The following is a 22,802-nucleotide window of genomic DNA, read 5'->3' on the forward strand; positions in this document are numbered from 1 at the left end:
TCTACTTTATATGTGGGACGCCTACGACAGCATGGTGTGCCAAGCAGTGCCATGTCCGCACCTGGGATCCAAACCAGCGAACCCCATGCTGCCGAGAAGCAGAACGTGCGAACTTAACCTCTGGGCCACCAGGCCGGCCCCCCTATATTTTCTTTACATATTCATTAAAGACTCTTAATAACATGGAAAAACACTCATGTTATAATGCTGCATTAAAAAAGGCAGGAGATAAAATAAAACAGTATGATTTCAACCATTAAAAATGTGACTGGTTGGGGGCCAGCCCTCTGGCCTAGTGGTTAAGATCACACGCTGTGCTTCGGCGGCCCACGGTTTCGCGGTTCAGATCCTGGGCGCAGACATGGCACCGCTCATCAGGTCACGCTACCAGGCGGTGTCCTACAGAGCACAACCATAAGGACCTACAATTAGAATATAGAACTATGTACTGGGGGGCTTTGGAGAGAAGAAGAAGAAAGAAAGAAAATAAATAAAAAATTTGTTCACAACAGGTAGTTAAAAAAATGTGACTGGTGAAATATCTGGATTACACATACACTCAATACTTTCCCATATATTCAAAAAAATGTCTAAAATTTAAAAAAATGAAAAACATATCCACCGCTAAATGACTTTTAATATCATTACTGCTAATATTAATACACTATCTCTAGTTTACTTTTATGCTTTCAGCTAGCCAAAAATGCAGGAAAATCCCTTTTATGTCTAATCATCTAGCAAGCAAAAGTGTGACCTAGACCAGGTAGCTCAACCTAGAGGACTACTGCTGATGTGAATTTTCTCCAGAATAGAGTAAGCAACAGGGAATCCATTTTCGTGAGTATGAATATGAGATGCTGGCAACTTTCCGCACTGCCTCTTGGCATACATCTCTACTACCTTGCTTAATTCTTGTTAATAACTGCTTAGAAAAAGTAAAAACAATAACAGTATCTAATACATTAAGGATTTACCAAGTGCCCTTGTCCTAAATGCTTTACCTATAGTATCACATTTTATAATTTATATCCCAAAACATATTTCAAAGCCATCTACTTCTCTCCTTTTCCATTCCTAACTACCATGCCCAACCACAATCTTGTTCGCCTATATAACTTTAATAGCCCCCCAATCATCTCCTTATTCACTCTCTCCCCTTTCTGATCCATCCTCCACACAGTGGTCAGAGTGATATTTTAAAAACATTGCCTTTCTTTTTTTAACCTACGGCCTAAAAGGCTCTGATATCTCTCCAACCTCATTTCACACCACTCCACCTTACCCAAGCCACAGCAGGTTTCTTCCTGCTCCTGAATACTAGTCTGGTTACTGGAGTTCCTATTTGTTCTGCCTGGATTGCTCTTTGCCCCAGATCTTCACCTGGCCTGCTCATTTTCATTCTTCATGCCTTGGCTCAGTCACCACCTCGTCAGAAAAGCTGGAGTCCCAGGCCAGAATATCTAATGAAATGGTCCCTGCTGGCTACTTTCTAGCCCATCACCTGCTTATTTCTTTTATAGCACTTAGATATGTTTTCTCATTCTTAGCATCTGCCCAGTACGGGTGGAAACTGTGCCTGTCTCGTTCAGCACTACACCACCAGCAACTACAAGGCCTGGCAGCTCCTTGGTGAATGATCCTCACTCGCAACAACCCCATGAGGCACATACTATGGTTAGCTTGATTTTACAGTTGAAAATTCTATCATTAACTTGAACTACCCCTGCCAAAATGGTCTTTTATAACTATCAATGTTCCTATTAGTCATTTAAGGTGGTAGAGGGGAGGGAGCTGGACACAAAAGTTAAATTCCCACTCTACTTTTCTTATGATAATAAACACTAGCAGATTAGAGATAGGAATAAAATACAAAGCTTTAATTTCTATATTCTTATTTTAAAACTACACTTTTATTAATCTTAGATTTAAGGAAAAGCATGTATCTGTTAATTTGGTATGCAGTACTTAAAGGAGCATCCTCATCTCAAATTTTTGTCAAATGAGACAAGGCATAAGTACATGAAAAAATAACTGCTCTATGCAAAGCCAAAGGTACTTTAAAAACAAAAAGGAATATATTTACTATAGAAACTAAGTAACATTTTTATTATTTAAAAGTGTATGTTTGGGGCCGGCCCAGTGGCACAGCAGTTAAGGTCGCACGTTCTGCTTCTCGGGAGCCCGGGATTCACCAGTTCGGATCCTGGGCGTGGACACGGCACCGCTTGGCAAAAGCCATGCTGTGGTAGGGGTCCCACATATAAAGCAGAGGAAGATGGCCACGGATGTTAGCTCAGGGCCAGCCTTCCTCAGCAAAAACAGGTGGATTGGTAGTAATTAGCTCAAGGCTAATCTTCCTCAAAAAAAAAAAAAAAAGAAAGTATACATTTATTGTAGGTCATCTGAAAAACACAAAGTTAAAATTTTTCTGGGGCCAGCCCCGTGGCCAAGTGGTTAAGTTCACGTGTTCCGTTGCGGCAGCCCAGGGTTTTGCTGGTTCGGATCCTGGGTGCAGACAGGGCACAGCTCATCAAGCCATGCTGAGGCGGCATCCCACATGCCACAACTAGAAGGATCCACAACTAAAAATATACAATTATGTTCCAGGGGGCTTTGGGGAGAAAAAGGAAAAATAAAATCTTAAAAAAAAAAATTTTCTAAAGAAACTCACTGTTAATATCACAGTATATATAATGAACTTACCGTATTTTTTCTAGTTTTATCTAATTGTTCAGCAAGAGCATTGTCCCATGTCACTAAATATTCTTCTAAGTTATGATATTTTTAGAATTTGTTCCATATATCATCAGCCCATAATAAATGTATCATATTTCAGTTTCCAACTCTTCATAACTAGTAATGTTACCAACTTATTACCATGAATAATGAACTTGTGCACACATTTTAACACATATCTAATTATTTCTTTAAAGTAAATCCCTTTGAGTAGAATTGTCGGGTTAGAAGGCATAAGCCTTTAAAGTTCTTTTTGTACAAAGAATAACTGACCTCTAAAACAATTGCCCTAATCAGTGGTAAGAGAAGTTCCTGCTTTCCTGGACTCGAAATATGAGGTATCATTATGAGAAACTTAGCCAATATGAGACAGGCAAGTAGTAAAACCTTTAAACTTCTATTTCTACGCTTATTAGTTAGTATGGAACATTTTTGCATTTTTATTGGCCACTTGAACTCCTTTATGAACTCCTTATTCATCTCCTTTGTCTATTCTTCTACTGGAATGTGCAGTGGTTTGTAAAACTTCTCTATAAATTAGGGATACTAGCTCTACACAGCAGTCACTGTTTATTGAGCATTTGAATTGTGGCTGGTCTGAATTAAGATGTGTTCAAAATGTAAAATACACACTAGACTTCAAAGATTTAGTAGAAAAAGATAACGTAAAATGTCTCCATAATTTTTATATTGCTTTTATACTGAAACATTTTGAATATACCAGATAAATTACTAAAATTAGTTTCATCTGTTGTTATTTTTTTACTATGGCTATCAGACAACTCAAAATAACATGCGTGGCTCACATGGTATTTCTTTTGAACAGTGCTGCTCTAGACTACTGTTTTCCTTTTCACCTCCAAATGTTTTCAGTGCTGGTTTGCCATAACAGGCATTTTTTATTTCTAAGTATGCAACTAAAGCAATTGTATCTCTCTCTCCTTATTCTTTGTAAGTTTTTCCCAGCCACACAGGAATTTTCAAAGCATAAACTAAACTTTACTTCTTGATAAGAAAAACATCTGTTTTTAGAATTTCTTCCCAAAATATTTTCGAGTATTCTTTTCTTCTTACATGCAACCAACTTAAATAGTCCTCTTTTTTTAAATGATTTTTAAAGTTTCCCATAATTATGATTGGTCTTTTTAAAACTGTTTCAGTATTACGGAAACTAAATTTTCACAAACAAGGTTACTTTTAAAACCTACTAAGTGTTTTTAAGTGTGAAAACATATTTTAATTTTTTGGTACTAAACATTCCGAAGAACTTTGCAAAGTCATTCTGACTGGTGAAATAGGTAATTATTATCTGTGGTTCACAGATGGTTGAGACAAAGAGCATATAATTTTCGACATGATGACAGCTACAGAGAATAGAGATTACAAATTAGACTATTACAAATCCTTTTACCAACAACCAACACTTAAAGGGCAGTTTAAATTCAACAGCCACTACATCTAATTTAAGTGTAAAATGCTGAAATTGCTTGGTCAATAGAAGCAATTATGCCAGAAAATTTACTTGGGGATCTTGTAGTACAGTGTAACTAGATAATTCATTTTGTTCATAAGAAAACCAACTATATTGCCAATATAAGCAAACTCAACAATTATACTTTTCTATCACCATCAAAAAGCCCCAAGAACAGTGCTGATAAAATTAACCCTTCTGAAATTTTAAGACCCAGTATTTACATTTACTGCAAATAAAAGATACGAATATACTCTAATTTATTTGCACAGCATGGGCGTTACTATAGCTTATATTACTAACAAACTTGAATGACCGGACTACAACTTGCAACTTCCGCGAAGTCACAAACGTGCTACAAGTTTTTTCAAACATAAATTTTGGGGAAACGTTTCTACAAATACTCTTTGCATCCCCAAGAATCTGGGGGATTAGATTAGGGGCAGATTTGGTTCTGTCTTCTCCCTCATTGTTCCTATCAGTTCTCCGGTGTCAAGCTACAGCGTGCCAAGGTATGACAAAAACAGAGGTAAGCCTGATTAAAAACTTACGAGTACAACGTTATTTTGGAAACTCTCAGACAACGTAAATTTCAGTCAGAAAAGAATGTTGAAGGAGAGAGATGAAAATTCTCATCAACCACCTTTTTCTAGGTTACAGCCTCCAGTAGACACTTTTTCACCAAAAAGACTCTTCAACAGAACTGATCAGTTCTTTTGTTTTTCCGTCCCAAACCGGGCTCATTCAATGACTGTGAGTTGGTCAGACCTTCACACTCATGAATGACTCATATGCTGAGTAGCATCCCTCGTCTCCTTTTAGGAAATTTAAGAAAACAAGTTGGGGGTACGAAAAAATAAGCAAGGCAAGAAAATCTACTCAGCCCAAAGTGCTCACTGAAGGTGAGTCGGTGAGCTCAAAAGACCCAGGAACTTTGGGGAGTCCGCATTTCTCACTGCCTAGGGGGTTTACCGAGGGACACTGCGGTGCGCACGTAATTTTTTATTTGGGACAATGTGGTCAGCTTCAAGGATGCGACCCGAGCGGAGAGCTGCCCATAAGTTCCCGCGGGGGCGAAACCAGGGTTAGGGAGGCCTGCCGGGAGGCCCCGCGCGCTGGGCAGGCTGAACTGCAAAGGCGAGACCCGAAAGAAAGGTTCTGGGGCTGCGGAAAAGCAAGCCGGCGTCCCGTCTGGGACGCGGCGCCGAGCGTCGAACCCGACCCCGTCCTCCAGGCCGGCTTCCGCAGAGTCAGTGACCGGGGCGGGACACTCACCCTGGCGCTCGCTGGAGCCGCGGGCCGCCGCCCTGCAGTGCAGACGGAGCCGGCACAGGGAGGACCAGCTACATCTGTGGGCCGCAGCGGCGGCGGCCAAGCCCGGTAACATTCTGGCGGGGCAAAGGCCCCCACTGGGACACCGCCTCCTGCCTCCGCGCCGCCACCAGCACCAACTGACTCCATAGACCACACATCAGCTAAGACGGACGCCGGCGCCGCCGCGGGCGGCCTCAGCCACCCGGAAATGGCCACGTCATTTAGCGTCGCCGGCCATCTAGGCAGCGGAAGTGACGTGTGTGCGGAGCGAGAATCGCGAGGCCTTGCCTGCGCCGACCCGTCTGGGCCGCGTTAGGAGGGCGTGGCTGCAGAGGAAGTTTGGGCTCCGCCCCGTCTTTTTTCGCACCTGTGCTTGGATATCGCTGCTTAAGTTGTTTGCGTTTTAGCAGCTGGAGAAGCCTTGAGAGAAGTGACAGCCTTTGGGACCTCTGCTTGATTTTTATCTTCGGGGCTGCAAACCTGCGCCACGGTGTTGGAAATGAGAGGAAAGGTGGGAAGAAAGGACTGCAGCCTTCTGAGCCTCTCTCCAGAGCCTTCCTAGATAAGCCCAAGCGGTGGCTAAGTGTTCTCAGTACCCTCTGATCCTTTACCACGGTACATCGTCCCTTGTAACACCGTTTTGTAGCCAGTACATGAAGGCAAGTACCCACTTCGGAATCAGTTACTTGCCCTACTAATCTCTGAACCTCAGATTCTCGAATGTAATATAATAAAATAAGACTTGTATATATTCAAGGTTTGTCTGGGTAAACGGAGATGTGCAGATACCGGTACAGGCGTTAGTCTGGTCCTAGAGAGAAAGAGACCGGAGCAGTATTCACCACGGCGTTAACTGTATTTATCTGTGATATCGTCGCTCAGGTCTGACTTCAACTTGAGAGGTCTGCCTTGACCACCCTAGCCATAGTAGGCCTGCTTATTGTCTACCCCGTTGTCCTATATACTTTTCTTCAAAACACTTGTCACTGTTTGAAATTATCTATGTATTTATTTTTTTATTTTCTGTTTCTCAGAATAGAAAATAAGCGTCATGCTGCTGGAATTTTGTGTTTTGTACATTGGTGCTTCCAAGGGACTAAAACAATACCTGGCACAAATAAATTAATTGAATGGAATGCATGATAGTTTGTTTTAAAATTAATCTGAGTCGCTTTATGTTACTACAAAATAACTATTTCAAGGGGAAATAAATTAGCATGTTACTAATTTTGAGAGAATCAATAGTCTTTTATGCTGATTGAGATAAATATAACCAGATTAGTGAGGTCATAGTGATTAAATTATCACAAGAATGGTAAGCAAATTTAATTCCTATGAAAAACATAGTTTAAAACATTAAGTGGTGAAACATTAAAAAATGCTGTTCCATAAATATTCATAACCTCAAGATTACTCAAAAATCTGAATATTACTGGAAAGTTCTTATCCCTTCCCTGTAAATAGATTTTACAGATTGTAAAGAGATTGCAAACAGAAATTCAACTTTATAATATAAAATACATAAAGTCTTAACCCTAATTTTATGGTAGCTATATGTAAATATCCATTAACCTTTGCTATAATGCTAACCTAAAAGCTTCGTATTCTTAAACTAGCCCCTGGTTTCAGATATCGTATTACTCAAAATTGATCAAAGCTTCTTAGAGTTTATTTTTATTATGTATAATAGGATTTTAATTTTCTTTTTGTTTATATGTATTTTCTAATCATTCTTAGAGGACTATTCATTCCTTTTGTGATAAGAAACATTTTTTAAATACTTTTTTGCAGGGTTATTAAAATAATTTTAATAACACAGCTGGGTGATGTATAGAATGTAATGCTGGTGCATAGTACATTTTGACTATATGTTTTTTCCTACCCTCCTTTCCCCTGATATAGCTGGGGTATAACTTGACTTAGACACTGTGTTAATTTTGATAAACCTCCAGAAGCCTTGACTGGCCCAATGAGTTTGAAGAACAGTGGCTCACGCTGTGTTATCTTGTTTAACTCGCACAATGCTGCATCACATAATAAGGTCTCTGTGGACTTGGATTAAAGTACTTCTGCAGTCTTGGTGTTTACACCTCTATTGTCATGATATACTTGTCCTATTGGATAGTCCTCAAAATTTTCCCAAGTGCTGAAAATTAAGGCAATGTCAGTTTTAGAGTTCCTTAGGGGAATTTCCTTTGACCCTAAATTCTTTGAGAAATTCCATCCTTACAAAGAGACTTGACTTTAATGTGCCACTTGTGACACATTCAGCAACTGCCTATGTGTACTAAACAGGTAAGATTCCCGCACCATGGAGCTTATTTTCTATTGGAGGAGACAGAAAATTTAAAAATAAACACATAGATAATTTCAAATAGTTATATTATTAATAGTAATATTGATCCTTTACTAATTGCCATACTCTCTGTGCGTTATCTCATTCATAACACCTGAGCAAGTTATAGGTGAGGAAACTAAGTCACAAACATCTTGCTCTTAACCACCACACGTTACTTTATAAGTCAGTGGGTTTGTCCTTTGGAAGACAATATGAGGTCTTTCAAAAGACTTAATGACAACGTGGTCTTTCATAGTTTTCTGAAATGTCAGTCAAGAGAGAGCATTTCTCCAGGTTTTTTTACACCATTTTATGTGTGATCAACATGATATTAAATTGTCTGAGTTTCACGAAGATTTGTCATATAAATAGATGCCTAAATATAGGTAACTATTAAGTCAGACAGATGGAAATAGAAGTAGAAAAGGGGTGAGGTGTCATTTGATTATTACTGTACACCACAACTCCTGCAAGATTTTCTGTCAATTCTGAAGAAGTTCCAACATCTTTCAGAAATTTGCTTCTCTAATTGAGCTGACTGTCCCTTAATTTCATCTTCTCTATAGCTTTGGGAAAATAATGATTTTCATCATAGGACAAACTTGGCTGTTTATCTGGGAAACTGACTTTGATAATCCATTACAAGATAAAATGAGTGGTTTACAAGATAAAGAGAGTGGTTGTATCATGAGGCTTACCAAAAACACAAATTTAATTTTGAACACAGATATATTTGTTGGCGTAATGTTTTTGCCTGAAACTGAGGGAGAAGCGAGATTGCCCACCTGAGCACTTCAAAAAGAAAATGGCTTACATGTGGATAAAAGGGAGACTATCTGGCCACACCCAAGGGTGTCATTCCCTGCTGTCTAACCACAGTTAGGAGCAACGTGGGTCTGCACAAACACATTTTGTGTGTAGGCAAACTTCTCTTACATAAGCAAAGGAAGCAAAACTCAGAGTTGATAGGGTTTCTGACCAGGTTGCTAATCCTGATCTCCATTATTCAGAGAAGTCGTGGGATTTTCCCAAGATCACTCAGCAGGGATGGGCTAGAACATAAAAGCAGACTCAAGTCCTCTGACCCCAAATCTGTGTATGTGCTTGAGTGAGCATGGGGCTGGGCGAGGGGCATGGCGGGGGGGGGGGAGGTGGTTGCTCTGATAGGTTTTCTCTCCATGTTATTCTGTGAAGTTACTTGTGAGGTTTTGTAAATCACAATTATTACGTGAAATAACCATATAGTACTCCACTACCAGTAAACAGGTTCACTCTGCTGCTTCCATCCAGAAATAAAAAGGAGTATGATTTCTCCAATGATGACCATATTTCTGGGTTCTAGCTCTCTTATTCAACTCTTCTTAGCTTCTCCAATAATACCTCCTTCTCAGAAAGTTGGGAAAAATACTTATATATATATCTTCTACCATGCACCCCTCCCCTCCCTTTCCTCAGAGATTAGTGAACAAGATTGGGATTACAGGTATTACAGATAGGAAAATCAAGTTACTAAATACTCCTGGGGGCAGAAGAGACTGAACTGCTTGATAACCTTCATCTTTGAGGAAATAAGGTGGGGACTGAGAGCATATAGATTTGGTACTTTGGGGGAGGGCAGCATTTGTGAAGAGTCAGTTTCTTCCCCAGAGTCACAGGTGGGGACACCAAGAAAAATTCTCATTAAGTTTTTCAAAATTTAACTTTTTATTGAAGTATACTACACAGAAGAAGGCACAAATCTTAATGGGTACAGCTGTAAGAATTTTAACTAGTGAACAAAACTGTAACCAGTATATAGCATTGCCAGCTTCCCAGAAGCCTCCCTTCCAGTCACTACCCTCCCACCCCTCAAGTGTACCACTAATTGTTGCTTCCAACAACATAGATTAATTTTGCCCGTGTGGGGACTTTATATGGATGAATTGTACACTTTGTGCTCTTTCAGAGTACATGTGAATGAGTCTGGCTTCTTTTTCTCAACATTATGTTACAATAAGGAATAAGTCAATTGAAGAATTTCACATTCGTCTTCATACTTAAACAGAAGTACATAAGGGATTTTCCAAACCCCTTTCCAAAGAATTGGGGTAAATGGAGAAATTTAATAAATAGAAAAGAACTAAACAAGCAAAAGGAAATAAGCAGCAAAAATGTTTTTAAAAAGCTAAAAGTATTTTAGAAAGTGCCAAAAGAATAATTACTAAACCTATATGGCTGTGACAAATGAATTGTAATCAGAGGCCAGAGTACAAAAAAATATTCATTAACTTGCACTGTAGCACCTGCTACATGGTATTTCAGCAACTGAACTGTACAGTAATGACACTGAATTCTAAACTTTAATAATTTAGCAAAGTCATTCCTGTTCCACACTTGCAAAAAAAAAAAAAAAGAAAGGTTATAGAAAAAGTGGCTAAATAGTATCAAGACTAGTCGTAGAATCTAATATATCATTTAAACTGGCCAGCAGGCTGCTCCCTGACCTAGCTGTTGAATATAGCAGTTTTTCTGGTAACAGGTGAAAAGCTCTGAGACACCCCAATATTTTACACCCTTGCTGCTTTAAGTTCTGATAATGGGCTCACACTCATTCCTTTTCCAGGAGTAAAGCATCAGGTTGTTTACTCACTCCACCCCCCAGCCAAGGAGTACGTCTTCATGATGGAAACCATACTCCAGGCAATGGGTTTGGGCTGTTATTTACCAGATGTCAAGTCAGAAAATATGCAACTGATAAAGCTTAGAAATAAGGTCATGAATGAAGAAAAATAAATTTGAAAGCAAACATATTGTTTAACAGTTGCTATCAGAAACAAATTCTGGATTAAACATAAAATTTTTAACAAAATTCAGGCCTCCTGACTTGGAATTTTTTAAAAAAATGATAGAATTCAGTGCCAGTGAAGGACATTTATCATATTTTCTGTCTGCCCAGCATATTTTGAACATACTTCCAATATCTGGTGAATTTTCCACCTTGTAGGTCCACCTCCCCAAGGTAGAAGGTTGGAACTTGCTTTCCCAGGCTCCTTTGCAGCTAGGGCCCACAGATATGACAAAGGCTGCAACCAACCATCAGAAATCCATGAGAGGCTTCAATTTGAAAGAAAGTAATGGGAAAAACAGAGCATCTCATGGAATATATTTTCATGAGGGGAGAGGTGTGAAGCAAAGATACATCCAGTTTTAAGAGGTGGTAGGGAGAAAAGTGCTGGAGAGTGTCCCAGCAATAGTGGTGGCTGTCTCCAATGGAAACTGCAATAAGAAGCTGCTTCGTTCCTGGTTGTACTTTCCAAGCCTGATTCTCCACTCCTTCCAGATTTTCTTAGCTACACAATATTCTTTTAAAAAGGATCCTTGGAGCCGGCCCAGTGGCGCAGCGGTTAAGTACGCACATTCCGCATTGGCGGCCCAGGGTTCACCGGTTCAGATCCCAGGTGCAGCCATGGCACCGGTCATCAAGCCATGCTGTGGCAGGCATCCCACATATAAAAGTAGAGGATGATGGGCACGGATGTTAGCTCAGGGCCAGTCTTCCTCAGCAAAAAGAGGAGGATCGGCAGATGTTGGCTCAGGGCTGATCTTCCTCAAAATAATTAATTAAAAAGAAAACAGGAATCTTTTCTGTTTCACTAACTAGGGTGGATTTTGTTTCAAGGATTCAGTGTGTATTTTTGGAGTGCCTACTATGTTCTAGGAACCTGCTTTTAGCAATGAAAAAACAGAAACAGATTCTTGTCTCAGTGAAGCTTACACTCTGGTAGGGGAGACAAATAATAAACAAAATAAATAAATATAATGCTATGTGCTATATGATAGCATTATAAGACAATAAGTACTATAGAGAAAAATAAAGGAGGAAAGGAGAAGAAAGGCCAGTGCAGAGGTGGCATGTAGTGTATTTAAACAGGTCGTCAGGAAAGGTTTCACCAAGGTGGCATTTGAATAAAGATCTGAAAAGGGTAAAGGAATGAGTCAAATGGGTATCCAGGACGACATTCTAGGTAGAAGGGACACAGGGAGTACTTGTGTGCTTGGAGCAGGAGTGTGTTTGGCACATTCAAAGAAGAGCAAGGAAGCCAGTGTGGCCAGAATACAGTAAGCAAAGAGAAAAGTAGTAGGAGATAAGCACTAAGAGGAAAGTGGTGAAGTAGGCGCTGGTAGGTCACTGCAGTGACTGCTAGAGTGGAAGCCGCTGAGGGTTTTGTACAGAGGAGACGTGTTTGGATATATGATTTAACAGGGTCATTGTGACTGCTGCATTGAAAACAGAAATGGGAAGGGGGCTGGCAAAAGCAGAAGAAAGAGAAAAGTGAGGAAGTCGTTGTAAGGGGTGAGAGATGAAGGTGGTTTGGTCCATGGTGGCAACTGAGGCTAGTGAAGAGAAATAGTCTGGTTCTGGATATATCTTGAAGGTATAACTAATATGATTTATTGATGGATTGGTTTGGGGATATTCCAATGACTTAACACTTCTTGACAATAAGGATTAGCATATATGAGTTAATATGCTTTCTAAGAATCAAAAGGTAGAAATATATGCCCTCTCAACATTATTAGTAATAATTATTAGTAATAATCTTTTTACATTGATATAGAGCTTTAACATTAATACTATCTGATACATATAATGATGTATATTATCATTACTATGCTGTCATTTTAAAAATATTTATTTTCAGTGCTTACAATGTGCAAGACATGGTAATTTGACAACATCACCAAAAATTTAAATAGCACTAGAGTTTACAAAGCACTTTAACATCCATTATTAAACTTACAACCATTTTAAGAGATAGCTATTATCTTTTTTTTTTGTTTTCGTTGGGAAAGATTCACCCTGAGCTAATGTCTATTGCCAGTCTTCCTCTCTCTTTTTTTTCTCCCCAAAGCCCAGTACATAGTTGTATAGTCTAGCTGTAGGTCCTTCTAGTTCTTCTATGTGAGCCGCCACCACAGCATGGCTACTGACAGACGGATGGTGTGATTCTGCAATGGGGAAACAAACCCGGCCACAGAAGTGGAGCTTGCTGAACTTTAACCACAAGGCCATCAGGGCTGGCTCTTATGTATTTTAAATATAAGGAAACTGAGACCTAGAAATGTAAATGACTGGCCTCAGGTCACCTACTAGTAAGTGGCAAAGCCAGCCTTGAACATGGCCAGATCCTTTAACTCACAGATGAAAGTGCTATATCACAGCTATACTCTAAAGTGGCATTCCACCATCTCCTAAGTTTCAGTTTTATTTCTTAGTTATAAAATACTTTGTGCATTTGTATTTTGAACACTAAGCCCATAGACTATGGACAGAATTGTGCCCCTGCCACCAAATTCTTATGTTGAAGTCCTAACCCCCAGTGTGACTATATTTGGAGATAGGGCCTTTAGGAGGTAATCTAGGTTAAATGAGGTCATAAGGATATGGCCCTTAGTCAGTAGGACTGATGGCCTTATAAGAGGAGGAGGAGAGTGGCATCTTTCTCTCTCTCTCTCTCTCCACGTACACATGCCAAGGAAAGGCTAGCTGAACATGGAGTGAGATGGTGGCTACCTACAAGCCAAGAAAAGAGGCCTCAGAATGAAATCTACCTTGCTGGCACCTTGACCTTGGACTCCCCAGACTCCAAAACTGTGAGAAAATAAATTTCTGATGTTTGTCACTCAGCCTATGATATTGTATGGCAGCCCAAGCAGACTGATACACCCTATTATGGAAGAGAAAGGTGGTTTAATCTATAACAAAAGTCTTAATGTTGGCCAATTCAGTGTACACATAAAATCCCAAAGAATGTTCAATCACAACTTCATTTTCAAGCCATGTAATGCAAACCCCACAAAGTCCACAAGTCCACAAGCCAGTCACGGTTTGTTTTTGTTTTTTCTTTTTCTTCCCAAAGCTCCCCAGCACATAGTTATATATTCTAGTTGTAGGTCCCTCTGGTTGTGCTGTGGGACGCCACTTCAGCATGGCTTGATGAGCGGTGCTAAGTCCACACCCAGAATCTGAACTGGTGAAGCCCTGGGCTGCTGGAGCAGAGCACACAAACAACCACTGGGCCAGCCCCTAGAGTCACTGTTTTAATCTATTCAACTTGCTGCTAAGCTCCCTTCACAGCCATGGAGTCTTAGTCCTAGACTCTTGGGGAGAAACATGTAGTAACACCAAGGTCTCTGACAATCTCCTTCATACCTTCAGTATCTGCATTGTCCAATACATTAGTGACTAGTCATATGTGGAGACTGAGCATTTGATATGTAGCTAGTCTGAATTGAGATGTGTTATAAGAACAAAATACATACCGGATTTTGAAGACTTAATATGAAAAAAAGAATGTAAAATATATTATTAGAGACTGTTGAAATGATATTTTTGATATAGTGGGTTAAATAAAATATATTACAAAAATTAGTTTCACCTGTTTCTTTTTACTGTTTTTAATGTGCTACTGGAAAATTTAAAATGACTCATATGTGGCTCACATTTGTGCCTTGCATTGTATTTCTGTCGGACAGCGTGGCTCTATACACACACAGTCTCTTAGTCCTTCTAATATACTCATTCTTTGCTTAAAGTCTTCTTGGGTCTTGCCTCCAAAGGATGTTGTCAATCTTTCTCTGCTCCAACTGGTTCTGCTTTTGGTAGTGGGCAGTTTTCAGAACTTGAGTATGCACGAGGCAGGGGGGAGAAGTCCTCATGGGGGTCTGACCCCCAGATAAAGTATCTCTTGCAATTAAATCTTTCCTCACTGCACTGATACTTTTTCTCGTTCACTACTTTAGGTAACATTATTTCAAAAACACCCTTCTATTAATGTAGCCTTTAGAATTTAACATTCTAGAAAATAGAAGGGAGTGGCAGGGAAGAAAATCTCATCCCACCATACATGCACTAATGATTTTGATCCTATATCATTCTATTTTTCAAAAGAGAAAACGTATGAAGAGTGGTTAAATGCATTACCCAAGGTCACAGATCTGTATGAAGTACTTACTACTGAAACCTGGGTTCTGACCGTTATTCTGTGCTCTTATCATTATATCACAGTATCACATAATCTCCAAAATTTAAACTTTTTTTGACAATTGAAAATTTTATAGTACCTGGGTAGGGGAGAAAATGGGAAGTGGTCATGGTTACAAACATCAATTATTACTAAACATACCTGGAAAATAATTGTAGTTATTTTCTGACCGGGATATAGATAAGTGGCAAATTACATTAACAACTACTCAATTTATTCAATAAAGCTCTCCACAGAATTGTTCTAAATTACAGATGATGACAGCCAAAATGTTTTGAGCCCTTATATGTGAAGCACTACGCTAAACACTCTGTGCTTGAGCTCATTTTATCATCTCACAATGTATGGGGTATTATCCCCATTTTACAGGAGAAACGGAGATCACATTGCTAAGACCTGACTGGAACCAGATCTGTCAGGCTTCAGAGCCCTAGATCTTGGCCATGCTCTACTGTCTTCCAATGATAATGGTCTTACCTCCACAACTTCCTAGGTGTCTCACTTGGGATAAGAATCAAGTCACTCCCAATTTCTGGCAGATTCCCTAAAGAAGATAGGATTGTAATTCTGGGCCTCATTTTCTGCACATTAAGATAAATTTAGTTTCGAGCATTTCTTAGACTATTTTTTGCATCCTTCTTATGCTTTCATTTGGGATAATTCAGAAAGAGCATACTTTGGAAAGGACTTTTAATCATTTACTCATTTTGAAGATGTCCTTCTGGAGAGAGCTCTTACAGAGGTTGATCTGATTTTGCCAAGTAATAGCACTTTTGCTTTCTGTCCCTTGCATAAGCCTTTATGCCCCTGGAATTGTGAGAGTAAAAACAATCTGTCAACACAAGACTTTGCATTTTAATGAGGGAAAAAGAAAAAAAAATTCTTAACAGGTCCAAAGTTTCTTTTTTGCCCAGAAAGATATTGACTTAAAACTTGGTAACATAAGTTTTAACCAACACTGATTCATCAAGTAGGATCTTGAGGGAAGTTCTTTAAATTCCAAGAGTCCCAGAATCTCCTAAGGTAAAATGAGAAACATAATATTATATACAAGTAGCTATTTTTTTGTACAAACCTTTACAGTGTACAAATATGTCCCCCTCAAACAATCCTCAAAATAATTCTCTACTGGCCACATTCTACAAATGAGGAAATTGAGGCCCAGGGAAACTGAGAGAATGTCTAAAGATTGGAACCACCATTTATGGACTTTCTGACGTTACTCCTGATGTGAATATGTGTTTGTAACTCCTTGATCATATTTTAACATATGAGCTAGTATGTTGGTTGAATCCATCACCAGGAGGAAAACTGGAGACATCCTGAATAAAAAGGGAGCCCAGAGAATGTGGCAAAACATTTATTTACTTTTCCCATGGAGTATTTTATCAGATCATATCACAGAGTCCACCTCAGAAAGACCGTAGTCCCATTTCTTTCTTGGCTCCTTACCTCTCCACTGTCTCCACCCCTCTACCCATGCCTTCTCCCAGATCTTTTCCTGCCTCCTGCCTCCTGTTAGGTTCCCATTTCTACCTTGGACTGGCAATAAAGGATCATTCAGGTTTCATCTATCGTGGGAGGAGGCTTTGGGTCCTTCAGATTCTTCAGAATGAAACCCTACCAAACAAAACGTTCTCTTGTTAATGCTGACCAGCTTTCAAATCTCAAAGCCTAACTTTGGACTGATTTGTTTCTAGTAGTATGGCTGACTAGACACCCCAAATAATCTTTCAGCTAAAATCAACCTAAAAAAATCATGTTAAATAGGAAAAAAATACACCCTCCACACACACACACCTTAAAAGCAACCCCAAGATGGCAAAATGTAAAGAATTTTCAGAATGAGTGAATACACACAGGTAATCTATTCTAGCTCCTCATAAACTTGAGGTAAGGAGTGGGAGCCAGTACTGGACACTGAAGGCAGCAAGTAAAGAAGCAGGCCCACCCAATGTGGGGAATCTAATAGATGTTTGCATAACAAACCACTTCATTTAAAGTCTAAAGAGACACTAGGAAAGTTGCCTTTTTCTACCTTGGTGCCAGCGGAAGGGAAGAAGAATGTCCCCTAAGAATTCATAACCACAGGCCACTATTCATAACATTTGTACCCCGAATTTACACTTCCTATATAGGAAAAAAGAAATCTAGAGCTAAGAATTTAAAGTGGTCCCAGTTTGGTAGTGCCCCGAAGCATCTGGCAGAAGCAAATTTAAATTCTTTTAATTCAAAACTTTGTTAAGTAAGCATGTTCAAATTTCTAAAGTTTAATGGGAAAAAACAGTAGGAAGTATATAAATTCCAAAATGGTAGAGGGAGTAAAATGGGATGGGAAAAAATCCAGAAAAATAAAAACAAAAACAAACCACCAAGTAAGAAAGGAGGTAAAAAGGAACAGGAAAAGCAGGACAAATAGCACAAAATAAGACACTACAAATAAACCCAAATATATCTGTACTAACAGTAAGTATAAGTGGATGAAACTATCCAGTTAAAAAACAAAGTTATCAAACTACTAAAAAAAATTTAGCTATAACGTTATTGTCAGTCAGGGTTCAACCAGGGAAGCAGAGCCATTGTGTTATGGGATAAGGGATTTATATTGAAAGTAGACTTTATACAATTGTGGGAGGAGAGGAACATCTGGAATGGGGAGATGCTAGTGCTCCTAAGCACTGCTGTGAGTGTTGAAGATTGTAGGGAAAAAGTGAGAAACCAGGCTCATCCCATCCAGTTGCGAGGTGGGAACACAACAGGAATTTGTGGAGAGTTCTATGGGAAGCTATTGCCGCTGTGCAGCTCCCACCTCTGTGGGTCCACAGCCAGGCATCTGGGGGCTGACCAGGCAGCATCAGGAGGAAGAGCTGAATGAAGCACAAAGAGCAAGAACACGCTGGACCCTGCTGGGCACCTCTTGCAGTTATTCATCACCCAGTCTTCAAACCTTCAAAGTAAAGGCCAGTCCTCCACTCCTGCCTGTCAATTCTCACACAGATTTGTCTTCGGGCCAACTCGAACCCAGAAAAGGAAATTCTGGGAAAATGTAGTTCTCAGTTTGACCAAGCTGACAATATAACAAACCAGAACAGCTGTTTATAAGAGACACACCTAAAGCATAAAGGACAAGAATGGGAAAAGATACATCAGGCAAAAACAAAGCAAAAGAATAATATACGTGTACCTATATTCAATATAGGTACCTATATTCAAATCAAACAAAATAGACTTTAATGAAAAATTATTTTCTAGAGTTAGAAGGTCATTATATAATGATAAAGTGTTCAACTGAAAGATAAAATTCTAAACTTGCATACACCTAATAATATAGCCTTAAAATACATAAGGCAAAAATTGAGAGGATTACAAGGAGAAATTGACAAATCTATTATCCCAGTGAGAGACTATTACATACCCTTCTGAGATTTAATAGTAGAAGCAGATGAGAAATAAAGAATATACAAGATTGGAACAACACTAATAACAAGTGTAAAGGAAAAATAGTGCTGTGAGAGAGAAGCAGGGGAGGTATGCTTTAGATTGAAGGTTGAGGTTTTGCCAGGTAAATGCAACAGGACAAGTTTTGAGGACACTGCCAAAAGAAAGGCTCAAGAGATGTCCTGAGGTACTTAGAGAAAAAAGGAAATAAAGACAGGACAAAGGTGAGGAAGAGGGAAAAAGTAGGACTCTCTTGGAATGATGGGTTCCCCCACAGGCCTTCCAAGCATGCTGGGGGGCCGCTTTTCAGCTAAGCTGAGCTCTAGACCTTAGGGAGTTCCTTCTCCTGTATTTGTCTTTCTGTACCTCAGAGAAGAGGGGAATGGTGCCTGGGAGCCATTCAGCTAAGCATTAGGTGACAGGGGCCTGAGGATCTCCCCCTACTTGAGAGGAGCCCATTCTCCTTTCTCTTCCCTCCTCTGGTCAAAACTGAGAATTGTTGGCAAGAGAGTATGAATAAAATTGAAGCACTGCAGGGCTCAAACTTAGTTATTTTCTCTCCGAAAAGGCATCTGGGTCAGGGACAAGGCCTGTGATAAGGATGGAGCACAGGGGAAAGAAATGGGGAAAAATCTTTACACCTGTTTTAGTCAGCAAAGGAATGAGTTCTTGGAGTTAATTAAATGTCCAGCCCAATTTACCAGGACAGGAAGTCAAAGAGGGTCTGGGACAGAGCGCTTCACTATTAAACAGTGTGCACCGGTCCAAGGCAGGACCACAAGCTGGTGGCTCATAGCTAAATTGGGTCCACAGTGTGAGACTGGCAGTGTTTAAAACTTTTTAAATTTGAACTTGAATGCCTTTAGGGGAACCATGTACTTTCCTGCTCAGTTCAGACTTCCCATTGCTCCTGACAGTCCTGTCCCTAGACAATTCATCTATTCTTGTTAGGGTCCCTAAGTACTTTGGTGGGTGTGGCATTATCCTTTTAGTTTATTTTCTTTGAGTAATAGTAAATATCTAGTTGAAAACTTGGCCGTCTATTTCTTTTTAAGAGCCTTGATCAACATTCAATAGCAACAATAAAAAAAACAGAAACAAACAAAAAATCCTGAAAAGATTCTATGTGACTTTGCACATGATTTATAGACAGATTTACTGAGTAATTACAACCCAAATTTGTTTTGTATTTTTCAAAGGGCTTTTTGTATATTCCATTTAATAGTGAGAATAAAATGTGAAAATACAGGGGATGGGCTAAATAGTCTATAAAAAAAGATTATACAAAAGTGACACTAAGGTAATTAACCAAAGGTCTACTGATGTCTGTGAGTGATAATGTATAGTTTCAAGGAAAAAAATTGAATATTTGGTGTACATGGTTATGTAATATTTTTTTTTCTGGGCATGGTAGTTAGGAGATCCATTTATAAAAGAACCATTATTGATAACCAAAAAAATGTTCATTAACAGGAGAAGAATATCTCCTTTTATCCTTGCTCAAAACTTTGAAGACGTGTGTGTCTGAGATGACCTTCTGAGGCTGGGCAAACAGTAAATGTATAGAGGCATCTCCTAAGTATGGACTCATTTATTTTACAAATTTTTTTTTTTTTTTTTTGAGGAAGACTAGCCCTGAGCTAACTGCTGCCAATCCTCCTCTTTTTGCTGAGGAAGACTGGCCCTGAGCTAACATCCGTGCCCATCTTCCTCTATTATACGTGGGACGCCTACCACAGCATGGCCTGCCAAGCAGTGCCATGTCCTCACCCAGGATCCGAACCGGTGAACCCTGGGCCACCAAAGTGGAAAGTGCGAACTTAACCACTCTGCCACCAGGCCGGCCCTTATTTTTATTTTTTATTTGAGTTCATAATAGTTTACACATTGTGAAACTTCAGTTGTACATTATTTCTTGTCTGTCACCACATAACTGCTCCCCTTCACCCCCGGTGCCCAGCCCCCACCCCCTTCCCCTGGTAACCACTGAACTGTTTTCTTTGTTCATGTGTTTGTTTATATTCCACATATGAGTGAAATAATCTGGTGTGATTCTTTCTCAGTCTGGCTTATTTCCTTTAGCATAATCCCCTCCAGGTCCATCCATGTTGTTGCAAATGGGATGATTGTCTTTTTATATGGCTGAGTAGTATTCCATTGTAGATAGACACATCTTTCTTATCCAGTCATCGGTCAATGAGCACTTGGATTGTTTGCATGTCTTGGCTTTTGTGAACAGTGCTACAATGAACATAGGGGAACATGTGTTACTTTAGATTGTTGATTTCAAGTTGTTTGGGCAGATACCCAGTAGTGGGATACCAGGGTCATATGGTAGCTCTATTTTTAGTTTTTTGAGCAATCTCCATACTGTTTTCCATAGCGGCTGCACCAGTTTGCATTCCCACCAGCAGTGTATGAGGGTTCCCTTCTCTCCACACCCTCTCCAACATTTGTTATTTTTAGTGATTATAGCCATTCTAACAGGCATAAGGTGGTATCTTAGTATAGTTTTGATTTGCATTTCCCTGATGATTAGTGATGTTGAACATCTTTTCATGTGTTTATTGGCCATCCGTATATCTTCTTTGGAAAAATGTCTGTTCATATCCTCTGCCCATTTTTTGATCAGGCTGTTTGTTTTTTTGTTGTTCAGTTGTGTGAGTTCCTTATATATTATGGAGATTAACCCCTTGTTGGATATATGATTTACAAATATTTTCTCCCAATTGGTAGGTTGTCTTATTGTTTTGGTCCTAGTTTCTTTTGCTTTGCAGAAGCTCTTTAGTCTGATGAACTCCCACTTGTTTATTTTTTCTTTTGTTTCCCTTGTCTGAGAAGACATGGTATTCAAAAATATCCTTTTAAGTTCGATGTCAAAGAGTGTACTACCTATATTATCTTCCAGGAGTTTTACGGTTTCAGGACTTATCTTCAAGTCTTTGATCCATTTTGAGTTTATTTTTGTGTATGGCATGCGATAATGGTCTATTTTCATTCTTTTGCATGTGGCTGTCCACTTTTCCCAACACCATTTATTGAAGAAGCTATCTTTTCTCCATTGTATGTTCTTGGTACCTTTGTCAAAGACTAGCTGTCTGTATACGTGTGGTTTTATTTCTGGGCTTTCAATTCTGTTCCACTGATCTGGTGTCTATTTTTGTACCAGTACCATGCTGTTTTGATCACTATGGCTTTTTTAGCACATTTTGAAGTCAGGGATTGTGATGCCTCCAGCTTTGTTCTTTTTTCTCAGGATTGCTTTAAAAAAGAACTAATCATATGAGTACCCAAATTATGATGGCATCTCAAAGAACATCCATGGGTTGCTATTTCCTCTGACTGTCACTTAGACTATAAAAATGTACATTGAGAGAACATGGTCTGAATGAGGGTTGTACTCTAATGATTTCCTTCACAAATGATCAGTCAGGAATTCTCTGCTGACTTGTCTGTGGAATTTTGGTTTCTCAGTCTTAAAACAGAGACAAAAGAATCTACTTGTCTCGTGAATATAATGAAAAAATTCATCAGCTCATTTAGGCATCTTGAAAGCTAAAAGTAATTATTAACCAATGATAATGGTCTAAAAACACCTTATAACATTAAAAGGTTGAAAAAGTAAGAAGCCCTTTACAACCTTGATTAGGAGTTTAATGTAAAAACCAACTGGAAATAAAATCAAGAGTCAAGTTATGTTTCTCCCCACCATGGTTTTTCACTACATGCAAAATGAGAGCCAATAGAATTATTTTTCAGAAAACTTGCCACCAGGGGGCAGTTTGCTTGTATTAAAATAAGATTCTAATGTTTTAAAATTTGAGAATCTGATAACTACCAGTATATAGAAAATAAACTTAGAATGAGTTTATAAACCTACTTCAAGGTTATTTGTATTTTAATGTCAAAGCATTAAAAGATATTGTTATTGAGCATATTAGTACTATATAATTATGTATAGTTAATTATAGCTGCCACAAAACCATTTTATAGCAAGTATAATGAACATAAAAACCCAAAGAGAGTTGTAATAAGCCCTATAGGTCCTTTGACTTTACCACAATATTAAAAGTCAAAGAAAAATAATCCTCTGGTAGGTTCTAATTATTCAGGTAAATGTTTAATTACTCACTTTGAAAAAATACTGTATTCCCAGCAATATATCCATGTAACTAAAACTATAAAAGAGCTCAAATTAAAATATTTTTCTAAAAACTGTTCCGATATTTTTGTAGTAAATGTTCTTCTACTTTTACTTTGAAATTGAGGATTGTCCTCAGGAAAGAGAAATATAAAGTTCGTATAAAAAAAATTCAAAATAAGCCCAATAGTACAATAAGCCTGAAAAGGAAGTTTAGCCTTTTAGAAAGGGGTAAAAGGGTAATTTCTAAACACTTCAAAAGATGAACTATATGCTTTGGACCATGATTTCAGATCAGAGAAACCTGTGTATACAACTGTATTTTTGTGAGTTAATGGC

At 38.9% G+C, this 22,802-nt stretch overlaps 1 protein-coding gene across 1 annotated transcript in view; it reads right to left on the reverse strand.

The window, feature by feature from the left end:
* The window catches only part of LOC124232964 (zinc transporter 9), a 92,818-nt gene extending 87,119 nt beyond the window's left edge, over positions 1-5,699 (reverse strand). The window contains exon 1 of the mRNA XM_046649932.1: positions 5,483-5,699. Within this exon, the coding sequence (XP_046505888.1) occupies positions 5,483-5,594 (112 nt within the window). The 5' untranslated portion in view covers positions 5,595-5,699. The remainder of the gene's footprint in view (positions 1-5,482) is intronic.
* Between the last annotated feature and the right edge of the window lie 17,103 nt (positions 5,700-22,802).

Source organism: Equus quagga, unplaced genomic scaffold (genome assembly GCF_021613505.1).
Source record: "Equus quagga isolate Etosha38 unplaced genomic scaffold, UCLA_HA_Equagga_1.0 146_RagTag, whole genome shotgun sequence".
Taxonomy (NCBI): domain Eukaryota; kingdom Metazoa; phylum Chordata; class Mammalia; order Perissodactyla; family Equidae; genus Equus; species Equus quagga.